The following is a 25,668-nucleotide window of genomic DNA, read 5'->3' as shown; positions in this document are numbered from 1 at the left end:
AATTATACAGCATTCACAGGAGGAAAGGACTGGGCGAGAGGCCTCATAAATATGCTACCATTACCCACGGCTAATTCGTATTCAGAGAATGTGTTGTACTAAGCCGGTGTCTCTGTTGCTGAGCCATTCACCTGCTTTGTGAGCTTTACGACTCTTAAAAAGAAAAAAAAAGTTTCATTTCAGTCTTTGGTTATGAGATGTTCAGAGGCGTTTCCTTCACCTCTGATTCACAGCATCATCATTATTATTAGCCTCTTTGTGGGTGTTGATATATCAGTATTTTGGAACATGTCATCTTTAAATATAAATGTGGACATAACCCCAAAAGTCACATTATTTTCTGGATTGTCGTGAAGTAGGCTGGTGGTACAGATTCTCAACATTTACTAAAGAGTTAGTGATCGGGATACTTCTCTGTGTCTCTGGCAAATTTGTCTTTCTAACTGGCGAACTGCATTGTCTACCCTTTCGTTATATGTCAATAGCTGTATATTTGATTTGCATTAGGAAGCTTCCTTTCTGGGCCCCAAGCTTGTAAATTGCATCTTGTTCTTTTGTCGGTGTCTTTGCTTCTCCTCTTTAATAATGAATGTGATTTGGAGTTCTTAGTATACTGGGAGGCCAACTGATTCACCTGACTTGCCTATTTATTTCAGTCCTCTCTGCCCTTCTTGGAGTTGGTTGTATTATCCAGAAGGAAGTGTCAAAACAATCCAACATTGATAGATTATATTTGTTGAGCAATGATTATGTGCAAAGCATTATAGAAAGTGCTGGGGTTCAGCATGGGACTCCCAGTCTAAATAAGAGGGAGAACACGTTTTGAATCCCCATTTTACAGATGAGGAAACCGAAGCGCAGAGAGGTTAAGTGACTTGCCCAAGATCACATGGCAGGCAAGTGGCCGAGGCAGGATTAAAACCCAGGTCCTCCAACTCCCCGGCCCTTGCTGTATCCAATAGGCCACACTGCTTCTCCATCTGCTTCTGCTAGATGATTTAATAGGTCTTTTTCAAGTATAAAATTTCTAGTATGAACCCATAGTAATGACCGGTTAGTATTTTGGTTAAATCGAGAAAGGTATCATTTTATAGTAGTCTGGCTAGTAAGTGATCAGTAAATCAATTTTATTTATTGAGCACTTACTCTGTGCAGAGCACTGTACGAAACGCTTGGGAGAGTACAGTGCAACAGAGTTGGTGGACACATTCCCTGGTAAAGTAGATTGATCATTTCAATCCCTTTCCAACATCTGAAGAACCACGGAGGAGAATGGTAAAAAGCAAGTGTGTTCCCTCCCCCGTGGTCAAGTGGAGAACTAACTGTTCCATAGAAGCTTAGCTTCTGCTTCACCCAAGTGTCAAAATGGGTGTGCCTAGAAATTTACTGGGCTAGGAAAAACAATCACATCAGCTTCTGCTGGACTGTTGATCCATAGAAATGTTGAACTCTGAATGGCAATTCTGGAATTTTTTTTTCAAAATTCACTAAAAAACAAAGGCAGAAGTGGAGAAAATATTCTGAGAATTGATCTGTTACCAATTAGAATTTGCAGGGGATGAGTGATAGCCCTTGTTTACAGTGGGTCACAGCAGGGTGTTTAGAGGCATTCATTCAGTGATGGTTTTGATTATTTGAGGGGGGAGGGTGTTTGCTGGGGGGTTTAAGAGCAAATGCAGAATGGATTAAAAGAAATAGGTAAGGAGGATTTGGCAGGGTGACTGAAGAAAGGCTTAACTAAAACAATGATGGTCTTCATGTAGATGAACCTGTGGAATGAAAGTCCTGTGAACATTTTCACAGGAGGAAACCACCATCTCAGAGAGACTGGTGAAAGGAAAAGATGTAAAAGTAAACAGTGAGTGAAAATTGAGTGGTTTTAAGCAGAAAATTAGAATCTGGGTAAAAACAATAGAAAATACCTATAAACAGAGTAGGATTCTGGCCTTTGGGAATTTGGGAAACGTGAAGGCATTAATGCTGAACCTGGATAGTGGTTTGTAAGGGATGAGGTTAGTGGACTTCTAATAATTAAAATTCTCACTCTTTCTTTTTTTTAACCTTTGTTCCGGTGGCAGAAGCATTTGCTTCCATGGAAAACATTTCTTCCCTTGCCACTTCTTCCTAATATGGCTTTGCCCTTTTCTTTGTGTTTGCCCAGAGCAGTTAGATGAATCATTTCAGGGCCAAAACTGCAATTAAACGATGGGGTTTTGGCAGTGTACTGAAAGACAGACTAACTCCATTTTTAAACTGGAGTTTAAGCATCAAAAAAAAAAAAAGAAATTCGAGGAAATCTCATCACACCTTGTTAACTGACTTGCACTTAATCAAATTCTGTAAATCACCATTTGGTTCTCTTTTTGGACTCTCTCTCGAGATATAATTAAAGATTCTTACCATAATTATGTCCATCATTTCACTATAAAGTGCTGCTGATGAGGTCTAACAAATTCCCTATTGTATTCAGAAACAATAAGGGCTTTTTGTGTTTTGGGCACCACCCAAAGACATCCTGTTTGTCTTGCTAAATATACATTCTCAGTAAATTAGTTTTATTAGAAGTTCAATAGAATAATCATCTAAATTAATTCTTGCCTATTTTGCAGTATCCTTGTGAAATTGAAATGGATTCCTAGAAAGAGGAAGAGTTTTTCAAAAAATTGAGCCCAGTTTTAGTATCTCCCCTCTCAAACACTCATCTCTTAACTCCCCTATCATTGTCAGTAGTGCTGTTAATCCACCTTTCACACTGGAAACATCGGAATCATCTTTCACTCTTTTCTCTCTCTTTTACCCACTAATCTAATTTATTGCCAAGTGCTGCCAGCTTGTTCTCCCCAGTGTCTCTTGAGCTCTGAGAGAGTCTCCATTTCCCTAGGGTCTTTTTCAGTCCAACCCTAATCACTTTATATTTGGATTACAAAAACAGCCTCCTTGATGGTCTCCTATCTCTGGGCTCTAATGCCTATCTAACTTTGTCATTTTGTGCTCAGAAACCAACCTTGGCACAGCATTGTAAATGGGAAGAAATGAAAACTTCAACAGTAGTTTGCTGTGCCTATCTCTCACGCTTGCACAGGTTATCCAGTCTTACAAAATGAGATTGCTCAACAGCCCACATCCCACTCCCCATCCATTTTTTTCTTTTTCTTTTTTTTTGGTATTTGTTAAGTGCTTACTATGTGCCAGGCACCGTACTAAGAGCTGGAGTAGATAGAAGCTAATCAGGTTGGACACAGTCCATATCCCACTTAGGGTTTACAGTCTTAATCAAAAGGTCATGGGTTCTAATTCTGGCTCTGCTACTTGTCTGCTGTGAGACCTTGGGCAGATCACTTTCACTTCTCTGTGCATCAGTTCCCTCATCTGTAAAATGGGGATTGAGACTGTGAGCCCCATGTGGGACAAGGACTTTGTTCAACCCATTTGCTCGTACCCTAGCGCTTAGTACAGTGCCTGGCACAAAGTAAGCACTTAACAAATACCATTATTACTATTATTATTAATCCCCATTTTACAAATGAGGTAACTGAGGCCTAGAGAAGATAAGTGACTTGCCCAAGTCACATAGCAAAGCGCAGAGCTGGGATTAGAACCATGTCTTTCTGATTCCAGGTCCATGCTCTATCTATTAGACCACGATGCTTCTGTAACATTGCTCATGCTCATGTTAATGCCTCTGACGAGAATGTTCTCCTTCCTCTTCTCCTTCCCTTTCTCCGTCAATCCAAGGAATTCTGCAAAAGATCCTCTTTCTTATTGAAACCTTCCTAGACTAACCCTGCGTGACCCGGAGCATTCTGATTACTCAGGCTATCCTTCAGCACACACTCTGTGGGTGTTTTTTTATATTTAAACAAACGTATTTAAACTACCTGGGATTCTAGGGCACTGGAATCTTGGCTGCCTCGGTGCCGGTTTGTATGTGTGGGAGAGGAGATTCCATACCCATAGTAATTTTAACCACCCTTCTCTCCCCCCAACACAGGGCCAATTCCCTGCCTCTAATTTTATCCCCCTTATAGAGAGTAATAATAATAGTGTTGGTATTTGTTAAGCGCTTACTATGTGCAGAGCACTGTTCCAAGTGCTGGGTTAGATACAGGGTAATCAGGTTGTCCCAGGTGAGGCTCCCAGTCTTCATCCCCATTTTACAGATGAGATAACTGAGGCACCGAGAAGTGAAGTGACTTGCCCACAGTCACACAGCTGACAGGTGGCAGAGCCGGCATTCAAACCCATGACCTTTGACTCCCAAGCCCGGGCTCTTTCCACTGAGCCACGCTGCTTCTCAGTGTTGGAGACAGAACTTAAATTAGTTCCAATGAACTGAGAACTCTGAACAAACTAAGGGAGCGTGCAAAGAGCATAGTGGGAGTCAGTGCTGTTCAATCTCAGGATCAGAAGCAACCGCTTCATTGGAGCGATTCTGGGAGATTCACGCCTATAACTGTTTGGGCAGCGCTGGGACCCCTACCCCTTTAGAGTTGGAAAACAACCACAGGTGAAGCAGCGTGGCTTAGTGGAAAGATTACAGCCCTAGAAGTCAAGAGGTCTGGATTCTAATTCCCGGCTCTGCCACTTGCCTGATGTGTGATTCCGGACAAGTCCCTTAACTTCTCTGTACCTCAGTTTCCTCATCTGTAAAATGGGGATTAAATACTGTCCTCCCCACCCTCACCACTTTAGACCGTGAGCCCCATGTGAGGCAGGGAATGTCTGACCTGATTATCTTGTATTTCACTCGGTGGTTAGAACAAGTGCTAGACACTTCGTGAGCGCTTAACAAATACCACAATCATTATGATTGGTTGGAACCAAGATGACTGCTCCACCTTCTGCTCTGTACTGACTGGAGGCGGAAGTTAACAGGACAGTTGTGTTTCCGGTTCTGATGGGATTCCAGGGGCCGGGGGTCGGCAGGATTGATTGTTGCCTGTGGGGAGGCAGCAGCGTGTGCCCTGACATTTTGAATCGTATTTGTGAATATGCCACCTAATCTGCCCTTTATTTTGGCATGTAGTTTTAATTACTCTCTGATGTGGCATATTTCCATCCAAAGGGGCAAGTATTTCTAATGTACCTTGCCTGGAACTTGATAGTAGAATACTTGTATAGAGAGTGGATAGTAAAAGATGGAGAATGCTTCCTAATGAATTAAGGAAATTTGCCAACATCATTCTACTCCTTTCCTACCTCCCTTCTGTGGTCTTCTTTGCTCAGTAGTATTTATAAGCACCTACTGTTTGCAGAGCACAAAAGGTCCTTGTCCTCAAGGTGTTTATAATTGAAGGAAGAGACACACACTAGATATTAGCCACAATAAGAGATCTATAGAGTTTTTCCTAGAGGGGTTCTTTAAGTGTGCTGTTAATCCATTCAGACACCATATTCCCTCCACTGAGCACATTCCTCTGGAAGTATGAATCACTTCCCAGCAAACTACCACTTTTCAGAGACTCTAGTCTAGCAATTCTGAACCAGACCTATCTGGAAAGTTGTGATCGTAGCATCCTGGGGATTCCGCACTATAATTTGTGCCTCTGTTTTTTTATGGATCGATTCCCAATATTTACACTGATACAATGAGTCATGTTAGGCAGCAAAGGTTAGTACCACCTCCCGCCTCGGCTTTATTGGGAATATTCTGGGAGCCTCCAGAATTGTCTAGTGCATTCTGAGAGGAGACTGGCTTCTCTGCCAATTTAGCGGGAAAGCTCTGTCCCCCCAGGGGGTGGGACTAAGTCCTGAGGGCAGAGCCAGAGTAAGTCAGGCTGTTGGGAGCTAGCTTTTGGCCAGGAGAAATGCAGCTTGTCTGGTCCACTGAGACCAAGGCAGGTGAGATCTTCATACGATAAATGTATTGCTCTCTACCTAAGCTATATCTGGGGTTAAAAGGGAGATAGAGTGGATTAATTTGGTCATTATTTTAATTTGGGGGTTATTTTAGATTAAACCCTATTTCCCAGGCTTTTCCCCAAGCAGAGATCTCAGGCTAGCACTTGGCGTCTGACTTCTGTTAATCAAATCCTCAGCTTGACCCTGACAGTCTTAAACCTCAGTGGCTTTAAATATTACCTTGCAAATCTTGATTTTACTATTTTCAGAGGTGGTCTTTTCCAATTTGTATTACTAATTAAATCCCATCTTTGATCTTGTCTTATTTGGGAATCTGGTTCAGCCATGGTTGCTGGGGCCTGCACAGAACTCTCAACTGCATCCCGGTAGGAGTTTTTAATCCCATGTCTCCCTTGAGTACCACTAAATCCAGGATGGCTGATTTTGATCATCGTCTGTGGTTATACAGCAAAGCGGCCCCAATTTTGATCTCCCGAGGTAAAAGCCTTGATAGAGTCTAATAGAGTCAAGTCAGTAAAACCCTTTCCAACTCCGTTTTTTTCTCCTTAAAGTGTGTATTATTACGTTACATTACATATTCTTCATCTAGATCATTAACAACGGTACTTATTGAGTGATTATTTTAAGGACATAATGATAACAATAATAATAATATTTGTTAAGCGCTTACTATGTGCCATGCATTGTTCTAAGCAGTGGGGTAGATACAAGGTAATCAAGTTGTCCCACATGGGGCTCACAGTTTTAATCCCCATTTTCCAGATGAGGTAACTGAGGCACAGAGAAGTTAAGTGGCTTGTCCAAGGTCACACAGCAGACAAGTGGCAGAGCGGGGATTTGAATCCAGGTCCTCTGACTCCCAAGCCCGGGCTCTTTCCACTAAGCCACGCTGCTTCCCATAACTAGGGTGTGTATTACCACTAGAGAAAAAATGACTACAAAGTAAATGATACTTTTACAGCCCCTATTAAGGTCTTGTGATTTTCATAGCGGTCATCATCATCGTCATCATCATAATAGAAATAATAATTGGGGCATTTGTTAAATGTTTATAATGTAGCAAGCACTGTACTAAACAATGGGGCAAGATAATCAGCTTGGATACAGTTATTGTCCTATATGGTATCCCGAAATTCTGGAACATCTAGTTAGCCTAAACTAGAATGATCGGTTTATTATTTGAATATCTTTAAGGACAGTAAAATGGTCAGAAGGCTGTTTTTAAGGATAGTTAATTTCACAGTACTGTGAATTTCATGTCTCATTGAAGAATTCAAATTCTGATATAAACATGCTTTTTCAGGGCTGGTTTGTCCTCATTACCAAAATGCAGTCTTCCTTTTTTCACTTAATGATGTTTTTCATGTACCTAAAGTATTTATTTGGAAAAATGAATAACCTTTTCTTCTTGGAATTATGTCTGTTTAGAATATTTTTGTATTGTAGTGTGAGATGCAGCGTGGCGCAGTGGAAAGAGCATGGGCTTTGGAGTCAGGGCTCATGAGTTCGAATCCCAGCTCTGCCACTTGTCAGCTGTGTGACTGTGGGCAAGTCACTTAACTTCTCTGTGCCTCAGTTCCCTCATCTGTAAAATGGGGATGAAGACTGTGAGCCCCACGTGGGACAACCTGATTCCCCTATGTCTACCCCAGCGCTTAGAACAGTGCTCGGCACATAGTAAGCGCTTAACAAATACCAACATTATTATTATTATTAATATTGTAGTCTCTAACAGTGTTTCCATGAAGCTATTTTTAAGTTGGGCATTTCTAACAGAAGTCATGTCGAGGTAGTTTCTCTCACTGTATTATTATTTTTTTTTCATACAGAGCAGATTGGTCAGGAGATGTTGGAAAACCTCAATCATGACCGAGAAAAGATACAGCGAGCTCGTGATAGGGTAAGTTTGTTAATAGTAGCTTTTTCTCAGAACCTAATGGCGATTTAGCAGTGCCTGGGTGATGGAGAATCTCAGGATTCTGAAAAAACGGGGAAGTGTGCGGGGAGAATGAAGTAGTGGGGATTGTGGAACTAAAAAAGAACAAGAAGAAAGAGTTCAGAAAATGTAGTTGGAAGTGGGGAGGGGGCAAGAAGAACTGACATTAGACAAGTGGGAACCCCTGGACCTTCACTTTTAAGTTTGGATTGAGACCCATTTTCAACAAAAAAGAGAATATTTGTTGGCAATGTTCAGTGCCTAAAATTGCTCCAGCAAGGACCACAAATAGAGCCCCAAATCTGATTTTTGGAACCCATCTGTGGTCTGAGTTTTGGACAGTTGTCCTACCTGCCTCCCTCCTTATCTAACATCAGAACACCCAAGCTCTCCCTGTTCATTTGAGGAGAAAAAAAAACCCAATCACTCAGTGGTATTTATAGAGCCCTCCCTATAATAATAATAAGATAATAATTAAGGTATTTGTTAAGCACTTACTATGCGCCAAACACTGTTCTAAGCATTGGGGTAATTACAAGGTCCCTGTCCCCATCCCACCCGGGGTTTACAGGCTTAATCCCGTTTTACAGATGAGGTAATTGGGGCACGGAGAAGTGAAGTGACTTGGCCAAGGTCACACAGCAAACAAGTGGTAGAGCTGGGATTAGAGTCTAGGTCCTTCTGACTCCCAAGCCTGTGCTCTGTCCATTAGGCCACACTGCTTCTCATGTGCAGAGCCCTGTATTAAGCATTTAGGAGAATTCAACAACAGAATAAGAGTCAAATCATGAAAATAGCATCTGTTAGGCATTTACTACTTGCCAAGCGCTGCACTGGGCACCAGGTAGATCCAAGATAATTTGGTCAAAAAAAGACCGTCAGGATCTAGGAGTAGGTGCTTTAAATACAATACTCTGTTTAATGAAAGACCTGCTAGATTGTTGACATCTCTTCATCTTTTAGTTCATTTAACTTCCAATTTTATTTCTAAATCGGAGAATAAATGCCAGATGTACACTAAATTATTCTGTCCTGAAAGAGACTAGTTTTTTAACCAGTTCGACTAAATCAATTCCACCCTTAGATCCTCACGGGATCTTCTACTGCATATGATATTTTAAAATTTGCGGATTTTCAAGGTTCATTTAGGTTAATTTTTTTAAAAATAACTTAACAATTTACATGATTTGCATTCTTTGTTGAGGGAGAATGATGCAGTTTAGTAGTACAGTTTCTAAAAGAAAAATTTCCACTGAATTAAATGCCCATGATTTTGTTTTCAATGCACTCTTTCTCTTAGCTTCGAGAAACAGATGCCAATTTAGGGAGGAGTTCCAGGATTCTAACAGGATTGTTGAGAAGGTAAGAACAAGGTAGGGACCAGTCTCTTTTTTTCCCTTGGTATTTTTTTTTTTAATTGAAACTGAGGATTTGTAGGCATAAGTGTATCTCAGTCTTACCATAGCCTGACAAGAGTCTTTTGGGATGAGGGCTGATATTAACTTTTGTTTGGACCTAGGCTTATACTGAGAAAATCAAGTTTTCACTTGGGGGGTAACCTCAAGCTATGGGAAAAATTAGGGTCAGGCATGAAGTATTTCTTCATAGCCTGAGGTAGGCCCCATGGCAAAAACAATTTTATTTTATTTTCTATTTTCATGAATATGTGTGTGTATGTGTGTGTGTTTTGTAAGGTTGTTCTATTTCAGCCAGTCTCAGGTACAGAGATAGGCTTATGGGAACTTGGAAATAATTTCCTCATTCTGAAAAAGGTTTTCATTTTAATTGATTAAACTCCATCAACCTTAATCTTTCCTTTAAAATGTTTCTTATGAAATTACTAATGTTTAGAATCCATCAAGAAAAGTACCACGATATGACTACAGGACCGTTCTTCCATTTTCTCCAAACTTGGGAAAAAATGTTTTACTAGGTAGATTTGGTTGGTTTTGGGGAATGGATGAAGTTATAAGGGTTTGAAGGGGACTATTATAAATATGTGGTACCTCTGATGTGATCCTTTAAAATGCTGGGAGCCTCTTCTGAGCATACATTCATTTAACCTAATTAGTTAAAAATACTTTAGCTCATTTAAATCTGTATCGCTAGCTCTGGCTCTCTCAACAAACCAAATTCAGTAACTTAGTCTTCAGTGCAAGCTTCCTCCCCCAGTAAAAGCATAATCCACAACACTCTGTCAGTTCCCGATATACTCCGCTGGCGGGGTTGACCCAACTCCCCATTCAACCTCCATTTCACAGACTTCTCTCAATTCCAGCTTTGAACCACAACATATACAATTCTCTGATTAAGAGTAATATGTAAATGACACAGACTAAATTCAAAATCCACAGAGAAAGGAAATGGCAATTGAGAGAGATGCTTCAGTGCCTGTAGACAATAAAAAAAAAAGCAACTCTCCATAGCTTCCCCATGAAGGCCCCTGCGACATGAGCTGAAACGAATATTCTGCATATGTCTCCATTTTGTCAAATCTCATTAAAGGGGCCTCCTGCTTTATGTCAATTGAGCTGTCCAGAAATCATTCATCATTTTTAGTGTAAAAAAAATCATGCAGTTATTTAAATAATATCATATTAATGTTAAAGTTCAGCTGTCATTTAATAGTATGGCTTAATCAGACATAGCATTTAGGAAAAATAGTTTATTCAGGGTTTTCTTGGCTTTCAGGTTGGCAGATTCAAATAAGGATTTATGGGTTTTGAAATCAATGTATTTTTTTCCATGTTTCTGCTTGATGTACTGCAGCCTTTCTTGCAGGACACTGCAGATTGTTATTTTCAACAAAATAAAGCATCTTCTCATATTATGTTTGAATAAATTTGCAAGTAATTTAAAGAGGGCGAAACACAAACAAGTGTTGTAACCTTTGACTTCCTTTCTATTGGTAAAGCACACTTTTAAAAAAATTTAGGTCCCACAAACCATCACTGAGAAGTCCATTTTGTCAAAAGGGTAAAATTAAAATAAGTACATTCCTAGATGTGACTAGGTTAAGAAATTGTCTCGGGGCATATGATTTTCCATCTTGTGAAGCACGTTGGAACGTCTTGTGCGACTTCTATAACGTGTGTTTGTGCAATCTAGGTGTATAACAGATGATGTATCAGATTGACTAGGTTTCTTGGGGAATAACTCCTAAATGCTATTTTTTAATATAAAATGAAGTGACTTTTATTCATCTTCTATATAATAAATAATGTCACTCTTTTATGGTATTTGTTGAGCACTTACTATGTTCCAGGCACCATACTAAGTGCTGACTCACTGCATCTCTACCTTATGAAACATAAAAAGGACCACTACAATTGTCCTTAATAGCGGTCACCTGACTAATAATATTGTTGGTATTTGTTAAGTGCTTACTATGTGTAGAGCACTGTTCTAAGCGCTGGGCAGATACAGGGTAGTCAGGTTGTCCCACGTGAGGCTCTCAGTCTTAATCCCCATTTTACAGATGAGGTAACTGAGGCACAGAGAAGTTAAGTGACTTGCCCACGGTCACACAGCTGCCAAGTGGCAGAGCAGGGATTCGAACCCATGACCTCTGACTCCCAAGCCCGGGCTCTTTCCCCTGAACCACGCATATGAGGGCAGAAATAATTAAACCAGATCATTTTTCTCATGATTTCCCGGAATCTCTAAGATAAAGAGCCTGATTCTACCCCCTTCCAAGATTGAGTTGGGTTGGGTTGATTGGGTTGTATCTGGCGAGGTAAGGTAGGAGGGAGAGAGCTAATTGATTGTGAACAGGGAATATGTCTACTATACTGTTGTGCTGTACTCCCCCAAGCCCAGCACACAGTAAGTGCTCAATAAATATAATTGATTGATTGTTTAAGTGTCTTAAGTCTTCAACAGAGCAACCAACAGTGTCATTATGGTTCTTGTCTGTCCGTCTCCCCCGATTAGACTGTAAGCCCGTCAAACGGCAGGGACTGTCTCTATCTGTTGCCGACTTGTTCATCCCAAGCGCTTAGTACAGTGCTCTGCACATAGTAAGCGCTCAATAAATACTATTGAATGAATGAATGAATTATGGAGATGGAGCTGTACACCAAGCAGCAAGGAAGCTGCATCAAACTAAACTGGGTCCCAGCCATTGGAGACAAGACTCCAGGTCCCCCGTAGCATTTTCCTGACTCCCTTACCATTGGCGATATTGCACGGCTTAAGCAGGGACCCAAGGGAACAACTTTACAGTCTTTGGAGCCTGGATATGGAGCCCTGGAGGATAGAAATCAAAGTCAGACAGAGAAGAGTGAGGCAGGTGGGTCAGCTTAGAACCACCTGCCATTACTTGAAGCAAGGAGGTGGGACAGAACCCAGGTATCCAGGCACTGGGAAGGCATCCCTCTGAGCATTTTCTATCTGGCAGGGGTGGTGATGCGTGGTTTAAGTGGAGTGCCAAGTATGTCATTGCTTTACAAGCCAAAGGAAAAATATTATCGGGGTGTGAAGTGGGGCCAGGAAGATGGGCATGGAGAGGGCCAGTATTGAGGCACACAGGGTCAGGAATGTCCCAAGAAATATTGTTGGAGGGGAGGGAGAGGGGTTGAAGTGTAATTTTTACTTACCTATAGGGCTTGGCGGTCATATGCCAAGGTTAGTTCTGGAATGGAACCCAAATAATTGGATGTAAGTCTTTGGAAAATGGACTCCACAATACAGTCATTCATGACACAGTCATATTTTCAAGGAGCACATTACAGACGTATCCTGGCGTAGGCCTGTATTTGGATCATCATGTTTGTTATCCAATCTCCCGTTAGATTGGTAGCTTTCCAAAACTGTATTTTATTATTCTATCAGCCACTTAGCACATAATATTATGGGAAGCTGATAAAGAAAGCACTTAGTAAATTCTCTTGGCGATCTAGGGAATTGAATTATTTGGATAGCGGTTGAGAGGAAAAGTGATTTATTGTGAATCGTCAACTTGAACTCAATGTCTGCAATGTATACCTAAGCTCAGGTGCCTCTAAACATGCTATACATATAAATGCAAAATATTCATCATTCCATCTCCTCCATGAGTAATAATAATAACAGTGGTATCTGTTAAATGCTTACTATGTGCCAGGCACCCTACTACTCCTTGGGGTGGATACAAGCAAAAGTCCCTATCCCACATGGGGCTCACAGTCTTTATCCCCATTTTACAGATAATGAAATTGAAGCACAGAGAAGTTAAGTGACTTGCCAAGGTCACACTGAACAAGTGGTGGATCTGGGATTAGAACCCAGGTCCTTCTGACTCCCAGGCGTATACACTATCCACTAGGCCACACTGCTTGTAGGAATAATATTTACTCAGTGCTTACCAGGTGCAGAACACTGTACAAAGCTCTGGCAAAAAATATAAGACTCTAACTACCCCCCAGGGGCTGTAAGCGGGTTACCAGCCGGAAGCATTTCTGCTAATTCAGTTGTATTGTACTCTCCCAAGTGCTTAGTTCAGTGCTCGGCGCATAGTAAGCACTCAATAAATACCATTGATTAATTGGGGGAAGGGTTGATGGCAGGCACAATAAGAAAGGTAATGGAAATACCAAACAATTTAAAAGACAAAGTTCAGAGTCCAACGAGTCGGGTGGTAAAGGGGAACATTAGGGGCCTTAGAGTGCTTCCTCTCAGGTCATTATTAGTCCAGTCACCTCCAAAGCAGCGTGGCTTAGTGGAAAGAGCCCGGGCTTGGGAGTCAGAGGTCGTGAGTTCGAATGCCGACTCCGCCACTTGTCTGCTGTGTGACTTTGGGTAAGTCACTTAACTTCTCTGTGCCTCAGTTACCTAATCTGTAAAATGGGGATTAAGAATATGAGCCCCAAGTGGAACAACCTGATCACTTGTATCCCCCTCAGCGCTTAGAACAGTGCTTGGCACATAGTAAGCACTTAACAAATTCCATCATTATCACTATTATTATTACACAAAGCTTTCTAAGTTTCTAAAATGTGTAGAGACTGCATGATGCCCATCTTTAAATCCCTCCGTGATGCTGTTTATACAGGATATCTTGGGAACAGGGCTCCAGGTATTGAGATGGGATGTCGGCAGGGATTGCTAGTGGGTTCTCTAGGTGGTTTGCACCACAGTCCACTAGAAAGAGAGGCCGAGGTGCAAACTGCCGCAGCTTAAGTCTTCCGCGGCTCGACCTTCACAGAGCGTGTCAGGAGCAGAGGCCTTGGACGTCAGGGTGGCAAGGCAGCAGAGTTCCTGGTGTTTTTGCTCACAGTCAATTGAAAAGAGACAGTACATAGCATATTCCACACAAAGAATAAATGAGTGTGTGAAAATTGAGTAAATAAAGCCCACATTCTTAACTACCGGCCCACTGTAATTTGTTACTGAGTGGGCGTATGGACATGCTGCTAGGTGGAAGACTCACTTCCCCTCAGAGCATGAAGGGGAAATGTAAGGAACTCTGAACTAAATTTTAAAAAGTGGACAAGCCTCAAACTATTACATTGAAGCCTTGGAGTACTAATAACCAAACTTGGAACTTGATACAGTTTGCTTTGAAAGAAAAATTACTTTGGCTGGCCTTCTGTAATTCATAAGACCCCTGAAGAAACATTGGAAAAGTCCACAATTCAGATGAAGGATTCAGAGGAATCCTTGTTAACTAGTAAATGAAGATAAAGGCAAATAGGTCAAGTAAGGATTTGAAATACAGAGCGAGCAAAATACTTTAGCAAACAGACGAGGGAAATGGGAGATGATTTAGAGGATCATAAAATTAGAGAATTATAAAATGAACTGAAGTTAAAAGGGTAATTAGAGAAATAGCCAGTGTAGTAATATAGTAAACATTTCAACCCAATAATGAATGGTTCTTTATGTTACTGGCCTGTATTTCAAGAAAGAAAACAAAGGGGAAAATTGGTCCACTTAAAGTTATAATAGGATAACTTAAGATTGGAATAAAGATCTAGCTGATTTTTTAAAAGTAATCTTTTTTTTTTTTTCTGTCTTGACATAAGATGGAGGGCTGCCTGGGGACAAACAGTTCATTTCCTGACCAGTTAGGAGCTTTAAATAAAATGGTATTCTGATAATAATGAAAATGGTCATGAAACAAATGAGCATTCATGGAACACCAAGTACTGAGCCCAGAAAAATGTTTTCCATTGACTTTCAAAAAAACTGATAAAAGTAATTGGATGCCTTAAAGTGACCCTCTTGTAGCCGCTCAACCTAACAATAGTCTCCTCCTACGGTTGCCCAGATTCCAAGTACATTTTCTTTCTAGCTGTGCAGGCTGTAAGCTTGTTTTGGGCAGAGAACAGGTCTACCAATTGTGTTATATTGTACTGTTCCAAACCCTTAGTATAGCACTCTGCACACAGTAAGTGCTCAATAAATACAATTGATTGATTGCAGGTTTGTATGCCTTGTAGCAGATGAAAAGACTTTATATTTTCAGCATCTGTTGTTTGTCTGTGAGGTGTGGATGAAGGTATTTTTTTCAAATAAGTTTGCTATTCAAATGGTTAAGAGTGTTCCTCGATAGTCCCATGACATCGGATAGTATAATAGTAAAAACGCAGGGTCACTGCATTCCATATAAGGCTACGAGACAATAAGCCAGAGCGTATGTGTGATGGACCCTGCATTTTTCATTGGGAGATTATCTGAACATTAAATTACTTCTATTCTTATTTCCTCACCTATTTCTGCAAATAGGTTTTTTTTTTAAATTTCAGCAGATTTTGTGTGCTCTCCCATTTCCATCATAGAGTAGTTTGAGTTTTCATACCAGCTCCCAAGTTCATTGAGAGTCATCAATTTTATACATGAAAGAAGGGGTTGCAATGCAGTTCTTACACCTACAACCAGAGTCAGGAGTTATACCTTATATAACAAATGTATTTTTCCTGAGATTTACTTTTTGAGTCGAAGTCCAACAATCACTGCTCTCACTTTTCTGTTTTAAAAGGTAGTTTTTGGCTTTGCTCAAATGATGGGTAAAACATCTGGAAAATATATGGATTTTGTCAAAATAATCCCTCGGGGTAAATATACTTCATTACTAAGAATTCCAAACAGAAAACCTGTAAACCATGAAGACATTTAAGAAATGAGGTGAGGGTGGGGGAATGGAAATGCACATTTAGAGAACTGAAAAAAGTCTTTCTGTTGTACTTTTTTAGCATTTCACATATAAAGCATTTCTATATCTTTACTTGCTTTTATTGTCATTGATGAACATAAAACAATGTAGACTTATATGTCTTCCTGAAGAAATTTCTTGGAGAAATTTCTCTCCCTCTACTAACCCTGAATTTTCACAGTGATTTGTTATGGGTCAACACATGTGTAACTAGTTGGTAAATTGAGAGTGGAAATTGATCCTAAACTGAAATTAGAAACCATATAAAACACAGGTATGCTTCCGGTTCCAAAAGGTTGTACTACATAAAACTGAAATGTATGTCAGGCTCTAAATTGTAACGTAACCCAGAATCTGTAAGGCCCACTCTGTAAACCCAATCGTGGTAAGAAAGTCAGTTCTCTTCAGTGTACCTTTCTCCCTTCACCTCACTTCCACTCTGTCATTTTTCAGTTGATGTTGTGAAGTTCTGAGTTGCTGACCTTCTACCCTCCCTTTGCACCTGGGCGGAGATACCAGAAGCAGCTGAGCTCCTTTTGCAGGGAAACAAATTTGGGGAAAAGAGGCACAGAGGGAGGAGGCAAAGAATGTGAGCAATGATTCAGTCCAGACTGGCAGGAGCCCATCGTGTTTCTTTTTGGGGCTCCCACCAGTTTGGAATAAACCATCTCCCCCATTTTCTATTCTGCCTTGGGCTGAAGTGGAGAAACTGTTCCTCAACCAGCCCCCACTTCCACATCCTCTGCCCAGCACCAAATCATATCAGATCTGCCACATGCCTGCCCCAGCGCTGCCACGTATCTGCTGTGTGACCTCGGGCAGGTCACTTAATTTCTCTGGGCCTCAGTTATCTCATCTGTAAAAAGAGGATTCAGAATGTGAGCCCCATGGGGTCAGGGACCGTATCCAACCTGATTAACTTGTTTCTGCCCCAGCACTTAGAACAGTACTTGGCACATAGTAAGTGCTTAGCAAGTACCGTAATTATTATTATCATTATTATACCAGATCCAGGTAAAGTGCCAAGCTCCTCTCTCCCCAGTTGCATCCGATATGGCACATACTCCTAATTCCTGCTTAAAGCCCCACCTTCCTTTTTCAGCTCCATAGGTGGGAATGGAGCCAGAGATGCAGTGGGGCAGAATGGGGGCAACAGCTTTGATTGTGACCAGAGTTGGTAGTGCCCTCATCCTGCACCCCTTCTTCCCTCCCTCTTCCTCCTCCTAGCTGGGGTGGGGTAGAGACTGGGAGGTGAGATGGGATGGGATGGAATGGGTGAGATGGGAAGACAGGGGAAAGTGGTAGGTAGAATTTGGGGGACAGGGGAGCAGACAAGCCCTTGGAGAGTAGGAAGGGATTAAATGAGGGAGTGGGAGGGAAGGGGAGAGATAGTATAATTTTCACTTACCTGTAGGGCCTGGTCATCATGTCTGAACTGGTCCTGGAATGGAACCTAACAAACTGCATGTAAATCAAGGGAAACATGTACCCTATGATTCAGCCATTCATGATACAGCCTTATTTTCGAGGGAAGTATTTTTGATGGTATTGATGCCTGTCTACTTGTTTTGCTTTGCTGTCTGTCTCCCCCTTTCTAGACTGCCAGCCCGTTGTTGGGGAGGGATTGTCCCTATTTGTTGCTGAATTGTACTTGCCAAGGGCTTAATACAGTGCTCTGCACACAGTAAGTGCTCAATAAACACGACTGAATGAATGAAAGACTGTACAAAAGTATCATCATGGAGTACTAGTATACTAGTGTATGGTCTCTAAAAAGTATATTTTAAAGAACAAAAAAGTAAATATAGCCCCCTGTTCTATTAAACAGGGATTGTGTTCCCAAAGAACCCTGTGTTACCAGACATTTGCACTGGAATACTCAATCAATTGTATTTATTGAATGCTTACTATTTGCAGAGCACTATACTAAGCGCTTGGGAGAGTACAATGCAACAGAATTAGCAGACACCTTCTTTGCCCGTAATGAGCTTACAGTCTAGAGAGGGAGGCAAACAGTAATGGGAGTGAATAAGTAATTTATAATATATGTTAAAAATATGTACATACATGCCGTGGGGTTGGCAATGGGGAGAATACCAAGTGTCCAAAAGTCGCAGATTGAGGTGCGTGGACGACGCAGAAGGGAGAGCGAGCTGGGGAAAAGGGGGCTTAATCGGGGAAGGACTCTTGGAGGAGATGTGACCTCAGTAATGCTTTGAAGGTGTAGAAGTGGTGGTCTGGTGAATGTGGACGGGGAGGGAGTTCCAGGCTAGGGGGATGATGTGGGAAAGAGGTCGGCGGCAGGACATGCGAGATCAGAGCACAGTGAGGGAACTGGTGTTAGAGGAGTGGAGTGTGCATGAGTTTCTGTTTGATGCAGAGGTGGTTGGGCAGCTACTGGAGGTTCTTGAGGAGTGGGGAATCACAAACTGAACATTTTTGTTAAGAAATGATTCGTGCAGCAGAGTGAAACATAGATTGGGGTGGGGAGAGACAGGAGGCTGGGAGGTCGGCAAGGGGCAGGTGCAGTGGTCAAGGCAGGATAGGATAAGCGTTTGGATCAGTGTGATAGCAGTTTGGATAGAGAGGAAAGAGCAGATCTGAAGTAATGTTGTGACAATAGAACTGACAGGATTTGGTGATGTATTGAATATGTGGGTGGAATGAAAGAGATGAATGACATCACACAACGTGATAAACGTGATAAACTGTTGAATCCGCTGTATCCAGACACATGCGTTATGGGAATGTTCTAGCCAAATCATGAAATAAAAATATGTATTATGGCAAAACTGATTGTTGTTACAGTTACCTCAGATTTATGAAGGGAGTTAGAGGTTTCAGGATGGAATTTTTCATCGTCTTAACTTTTTTTTGTGAATTTTTGTTTTCCTTTTCCCCGGGGGTCATCCAAGGCTATTGTTCTCAGGTTTCTAACAGCTTTAGGCCAATTGTCCCTTCTCTATGGCCCTATATCCTATACGAGAAAAATTTAACTGAAATTACCTACTTTTTTATGAAGTTGGGAGTCCTGCAATCATTAGTGATAGGAGGATTCATTATTAGAGTTTTGGGGTGTAATTCAACATGGAAGGACTGCAAAGCTGGGGATTGGGCAGCAGGTTTGTTTGCCGAGGGAATAGGTCCTCAGGCAAACATTCCAGTTGCTCTAAGTGACCTTTCAAAGATGGCCACTCCCTTTTTGTTGGCAGGATTTGATGTCATTTAGTTCTCTCCTCGGCAATGGTAAACCACTGCCGTATTTTTACCAAGAAAACTCTGTGGTTACGCTACCAGAATGATCGCAGATGGAAGTGGGGCATTCTGGGAGAGATGTGTCTACGGTGTCGCTATGAGCCGGACACGACTCGAAAGCATAAGACAACAATAAGATCTCTCCTCAGCAGTTGACTCACAGTTTTCACCTGGGGTGCAGTGTTATCTGAGACTTTTGTTTTACCCTGTCCTTAAAATGTTTTCCTGCCCTCCTTGCGTTCAGTTTCCCAATACCGGTACTCCATTCAGTAGCTATTTGGATTCAGTTGCAGTTAACTGATCCAGCTTCAATTCACCTACACCAGTAGATCTTCTACTCTGTTAAAACCACATGTAAAGCACGCAAGGGAATTATAGAAGAAGTAACTGGAGGCTTTCAAACAGGACCATCCCTAAATTATCCAATACAGGTGGATAATTATTGTATTTTATGATTCCTGCTTTCTTTTGAAGGAAGTTCTCAAAGTCCCATTTTAATATGTTCCACTATTTTCAGGAAGTTGTTTTCTTTGAACTTTTGTCATTTATTAGCTTTCCATTTTCTGAGTCATTTAATTCTAATTCTTTAAAATAATCTAAATAAAACTATCTATTATTAAAACTTGGTCCATAAAGCGCCGAATCATATTTTTAAATTCACATTTAGGGGACATTTTAGACTTGTTTGCATCAAACCAGAAGAAAAGCAAACAAAGTCATGAAAATGTTGGGCATATTTGGTCCTGCAAGATCTACATCATCTTAACATATTTTAGGTTTTTTTGATGCAGACTAACCTAAACCATGAATTTCCTTCCTTTTACTGTTTTTCCATGACAGATAGCATTCCTTAAATTCATTTTGGGTATGAATGGTGCACTTTACCTTCACCATCAATTCAGCCTTTGAATACAGCCTTGAGCTATTTACTGGTAACAAGGAGCCTTAGGCCTTGCTTGTAAACAAGCAATGGAGTCTTTGGCCTTCCTTGTAAATGGCTATTTATAAATGTATACCGTCACTGAACAGCATTTTACAATTCCAGGCCACCACACTGCCTGCCTTATTGTAGGTAGAAAGAGACCTTCAGCCATCTGTTTTATTTAATGAGATAATCACTAAACAATATCGGCATTTGATAGATTGGGTTGTCAAGGCCGCCACCCCCAACAAATCTCCCTTCCTCCTCCTACCACCACCACCACCATTTTTTTTCACTTGAACATTCACTTTATAAATTAACGTATTCACATATCAGCCTGGTCCTGGTTTGAAAAGACTTGCTGTGTTATAAAATGGTACAAAGCCAGCTCAGTAACAGCTCATGCACAGTGCAGGTGGTCTAGCTAGTTGCTACCCAGATCAAAAGTCAAACAACTGTGAATCTTCTTTAGAAATTGCAGTTATGGAGACAAGGCGAGTCTTATCACCACCAACAAGAAAGAGTTATAGATATACATCACAAACTTATGAGGACAAAAAGGGGTTTCATAATCGCCCAGCCTAAGAAAGTCATGTTCTGCAGACATATTTCTGAAGGCATCTTTTCCATAAAATTAAATAGCTACAGTTAAGAATTCTTATTTATGTTTTGGTGGCTTTTTTCTCTTAAAGAACTTATAAAATTAAAAACCTGGAGGAAAGGAAATAGCCCTCTCTTGTAGTCACATTTCATTTTTCAGTCACATTTAAGAAAACCGTTTATACCACGCAAATCATTTTCAGTGGTGTAAGCAAAGTAAGTGGCCTGGGATTGTGGTTTCCCAGAACTTTTTCCAGTGATAGCCAGGATAAACAACTTCTGTGCCTGTATTAAAGTTTGCCATCTAGGAACCATTGAAGACATTTCGTTTTCCTGCATCAAAATTGAATTGAAGTGAAGATTCAGTATTAAAATTGTAATGAAAAGAATCGTTTTTACTCAGTTAAATAGATGATGCAGTGTACCTTCCCAGTGATAACTTAGCTTTAGCCGACCACGACATTGTATGTCTTCCATTAGATTCTAAGATCCTTGCAGACAGAGATTATGTCTACTTACTCTATCGTACTCTCCCTAACATTAGTACAGTGCTTCCTCACAGTAAGTGCTTAATAAATACCACTGGATTAATTGATTTATTCATAGGAATAGAAGATCGGAGGAGGAAGAAAGATTAGAAGTTTGTCAGGTGAAAGGAATTAGGAGACAGAATACAGTTTTAAGTCTTTAAAGAAATATTGGACTTAGAAAAAAATTGCAAGAAACAAAACTTCTCCTTAACCATCCAAGTAATATCACCTAATTTGAAGGATTTAGAATACAGCAGGATGTAGGAGTGGAAAAAGATTATATGAAAATATCAGAAAAAGAAGTTCCCCAAAATACATGAAAATTAACCAATAAAAAGAAAATGTAGTTATGACTTCTAAAATAAAATAGTAATGAAGTATTTCCCAAATTGCCCTATTGGCTCTATCGGTTAGACTCTAGGAAAGATGAATACAGATTTGATCATTTTCATTTATTATGGTGAAAACAATTCAAGATTTCTATTGAGAAGCAGCATGGCTCAGTGGAAAGAGCACGGGCTTTGGAGTCAGGGCTCATGAGTTCGAATCCCAGCTCTGCCACTTGTTGGCTGTGTGACTGTGGGCAAGTCACTTAACTTCTCTGTGCCTCAGTTCCCTCATCTGTAAAATGGGGATTAAGACTGTGAGCCCCACGTGGGACAACCTGATTCCCCTGTGTCTACCCCAGCGCTTAGAACAGTGCTCGGCACATAGTAAGCGCTTAACAAATACCAACATATTTAAGGTGACCAGGTGTCCCACTGTAGGTGGGACAGTCACAAATTTGGGGTCCCATTGCACCCATTGAAAAGCAAAAAGAAATTCACATAAGTGTCATTCTTTCAGCCAGGGGCAAGAAAGGAGCCAACTGCCATAATATTGCACCTAGGGGGAAAGCTGCTTTGCATCCTTAGTAATAATTGTGGCACTTGTTAAGTGCTTACTATGTGCCTAGCACTGTACTACACGTTGGGGTGGATGCAAAATAATCAGGTTGAACCCACGTGGAACTCGCCACCAAAGAGGAAGGGAGAACAGTTATTGAATCCCCATTTTACAGATGAGGAAACCGAGGCACAGAGACATTAAGTGAATTTCCCAAGATCATACAGGAGGCAAATGGTGGATCTGGGTTTGGAACCCACTACCCACTCTGCTTCTTCACCTTTCCCCATACCTTTTTGGGTATGGAAGTAGATGCATCTACCAACTCTGTTGTGTTATACCTTCCCAAGTGCTTAATACAGTGCTCTGCACACAGTAAATGAGCAATAAATATAACTGATCGATCAGTCGATTGAACTGATGACCCATCTCTCTCAACTTTCCTACTTTTACCTCATTGTGAGTTTATAATCCATAACCATCTCCAGACCCCTTTTGAGCTTCCTGGTGTTTCCAGCTTTCTTAGCTTTCTAAGATCATGAATTTTATACATTTACCACCCTCCATGTGAAGAAGTATTCCCTTTTGTTTGCTTTGAACTTACTATCTTCAAGCATCTGTGAGTGCCCACTGAGCAGGTTGTGAAATTTATGAACAAAAATTCCATGTTTTCCCTTCCTATATCCATTATGATTTAGTAACCTTCTAACTCATTTTCTCTTAGCCCTGATCTTCCCAGAATGAAGACTATATAATAATAATGTTGGTATTTATTAAGCGCTTACTATGTGCAGAGCACTGTTCTAAGCTCTTGGGTAGATACAGGGTAATCAGATTGTTCCACATGAGGCTCACAGTCTTAATTCCCATTTTACGGATGAGGTAACTGAGGCACAGAGAAGTGAAGTGACTTGCCCACAGTCACACAGCTGACAAATGGCAGAGCCGGGATTCAAACCCATGACCTCTGACTCCCAGGCCCGGGCTCTTTCCACTAAGCCACGCTGTTTCTATATATAATAAAGACATATTAAGTGAGAACTCTTACATCTAGCCACTTTCGCTACTCTGTGTAATTAAAAACTAATCTCAAATATTCAGATATTCACCATGTGCGGTGTTTTACAATACATGTATATTGATTCACTGTTAAATCCCTAAAATAGAATGGATAGAGGTTTAGGTTCTTGAGGGGTTTAGGTTCCTGGGAGAAGCAGCGTGGCTCAGTGGAAAGAGCCTGGGCTTCAGAGTCAGAGGTCATGGGTTCGACTCCCTGCTGTGCCACTTGTCAGCTGTGTGACTGTGTGGGCAAGTCACTTGATTTCTCTGTGCCTCAGTTACCTCATCTGTAAAATGGGGATTAACTGTGAGGCCTCACGTGGGACAACCTGATTACTCTGTATCTACCCCAGTGCTTAGACAGTGCTCTGCACATAGTAAGCACTTAACAAATACCAATATTATTATTCTTGAGATTTAAGACTTTTTGTATATACAGTTTAGGGCAGAACTTGAAATTTGTGCAGGCAGGTAGTGGTAGTATTCTATTGCCATCTGTATTTTCCGTCTCTGTTTCTTCCTGTTTCCCTCACCTCATAACTGCCACCCCAGTTTCCTTCCCCAGATACCTTGATTTTTGGTTTGGCCCCGTCAGTGCTAACTGTACCTAATGGAGTTACCACCACTGAGGCTATGTGGAAGCCGAGCTACCTGAGAAACCCATAGACCCTAGTTTCTTATACTCCTTTCGTGCGATGAACATATAGCACAGTGAATATGCCAAACGAGAAGTGGTATGGTTTAGTAGATAGAGCATGAGCCTGGGAGTCAGAAAGACCTGGGTTCTAATTTCGGCACTGTCATATGTCTGCTGTGTGACCTTGGGCAAGTCAGTTAATTTCTCTGGTCCTCGGTTGCCTCATCTGTAAAATGGGGATTAAGAGTGAGAGCCCCATGTGGGATGGGGACTCTGTCCAACCTGATTAACTTGTATCTACTCCAGCTCTTAGAACAGTGCTTGGCCCATAGTAAGCGCTTAACAAGTTCCAGTATTATTATTATTATTATTATTGTAATGTGATTATTTTTGAGGTGTATTAAAACTGAGGTATCTTTTAATTGAGAGAATGTTTTTAAAAGGACATTAATTTATAAAAATGACTACCAAAAACTATCGTTTTCTTTGAACTTATACCAACTGAGATTTATGGTATTTGGCCTTGACACACATAAAGAAGCTTTATGATGTAAAGATAAGTATTTCAAAGTAATTTAAGAATTTATAAAAACCAAAGCTCACCCCTACCTAAATAAGTGAATGGTTGTTGAAAAGTACATGTTTCTACTCTGCCTTGAACGTTAAAAAATTCAAAATTCGGCAAAAGTCTGTAAGTTTCTTTAGGGCATGGATCAGGTCTCTGAATTCTGTTATTTCTCCCAAGCACTTAGTACAGCACACTGCACACAGAGTTGCTTGATAAATTCTATTGAATGATTGATCAATGTCAAATCTCCAAGAAGAGAGTCCACCAAGCTTCCTCTTCCTTGATCCTGAAATTAGGAAAATAGTAAATGTGCTTAAATGGTAGCAACCTTTTCTGGGTTGGCAAATAGGGAGAGGAATTCTTGAAGAGACTAGGGACCCACCCCAACTAGTTCTTTCATTTTCACCTTGAAGCTAATGAATAAGTAGCACAAGGGAAAGAACATGGAATTCATCTTTCTAAAATGGATAAAATTGAGAACATATTTAGGTGAAATTAAAATTTTAGTCATACTAATAAAAATTATCGATTATATCCATTTTATTCATTTGAAAATCGGAGTCAACTTTTAATTCAATGCACATAGCTGTGTTTTAAGGCCGTATTTATCATGATCAGTTTCATCATCTCTGGTTTGATAGTGCATACCTTTGAATATTTGAGTTTAAATTTAATAGCTGCAAGTCTATGCCTTTAAGTAAACTACATGAAAGCAATATATATTGATTATGTTCTATCAGTGAATATCAAGGAAACGTAAGTAGTTTAATCAATTCAATATGCATTTAAATGTAAGTGAATATAAGCTTTAAGCATTTTAATTTATAATTTAAATATTCATTTATAATGCATTCCTCCTAATTATTCTAATTAATTAAGCTATGCAGGGAGTACTAAATACAGGTTTTATTTAGCTAAAACCTTACCTTAACTAGTAAAGGAAGCCTATTCATTTCTGTTCTGTATACATGATCTGAGGCTATAAGCTTTCTAGGTCTTTTAATCTGTTTGTTCAAGGCCAGGCTATTTATGTGAATATTTTTTTTGTGCATCCGTGTAAAGAAAAAAAGAACATTTTATTTATTCACTGTGGTTTTTATGTGGCTTCAAATTGCTTAAAGTATTTTCAAGCTCATGGATCTGGGGGAGATAAAAGGTCTCATTTTGTAAGCCTTTATGTAGGTTTTTCAAATATATGGTTTTTCTCATGGCTAGAATTTTTAAATAAAACATTACTTCACTTTTATAATTGGGGCTTAAGGTGGGCATCCCTTTTTCTT

General features: G+C 40.5%; 1 protein-coding gene across 4 annotated transcripts in view; it reads left to right on the top strand.

The window, feature by feature from the left end:
- VTI1A (vesicle transport through interaction with t-SNAREs 1A) overlaps window positions 1-25,668 on the top strand; it is a 306,773-nt gene that overhangs the window by 172,903 nt on the left and 108,202 nt on the right. For 2 of the 4 annotated variants that reach the window (XM_029080491.2, XM_029080490.2), the window contains 2 exons: window positions 7,692-7,762; window positions 9,099-9,160. In XM_029080491.2, the coding sequence (XP_028936324.1) occupies window positions 7,692-7,762; window positions 9,099-9,160 (133 nt within the window). Of the gene's footprint in view, window positions 1-7,691; window positions 7,763-9,098; window positions 9,172-25,668 lie in introns of all 4 variants that reach the window. The other 2 variants (XM_029080493.1, XM_029080492.1) reach the window with 1 other exon arrangement.

The sequence above is a fragment of the Ornithorhynchus anatinus genome, chromosome 16 (genome assembly GCF_004115215.2).
Source record: "Ornithorhynchus anatinus isolate Pmale09 chromosome 16, mOrnAna1.pri.v4, whole genome shotgun sequence".
In the NCBI taxonomy this organism is placed as follows: domain Eukaryota; kingdom Metazoa; phylum Chordata; class Mammalia; order Monotremata; family Ornithorhynchidae; genus Ornithorhynchus; species Ornithorhynchus anatinus.
The sequence above is the reverse complement of the archived record's forward strand: the minus strand, read 5'-3'. Positions and strand labels throughout refer to the sequence as shown.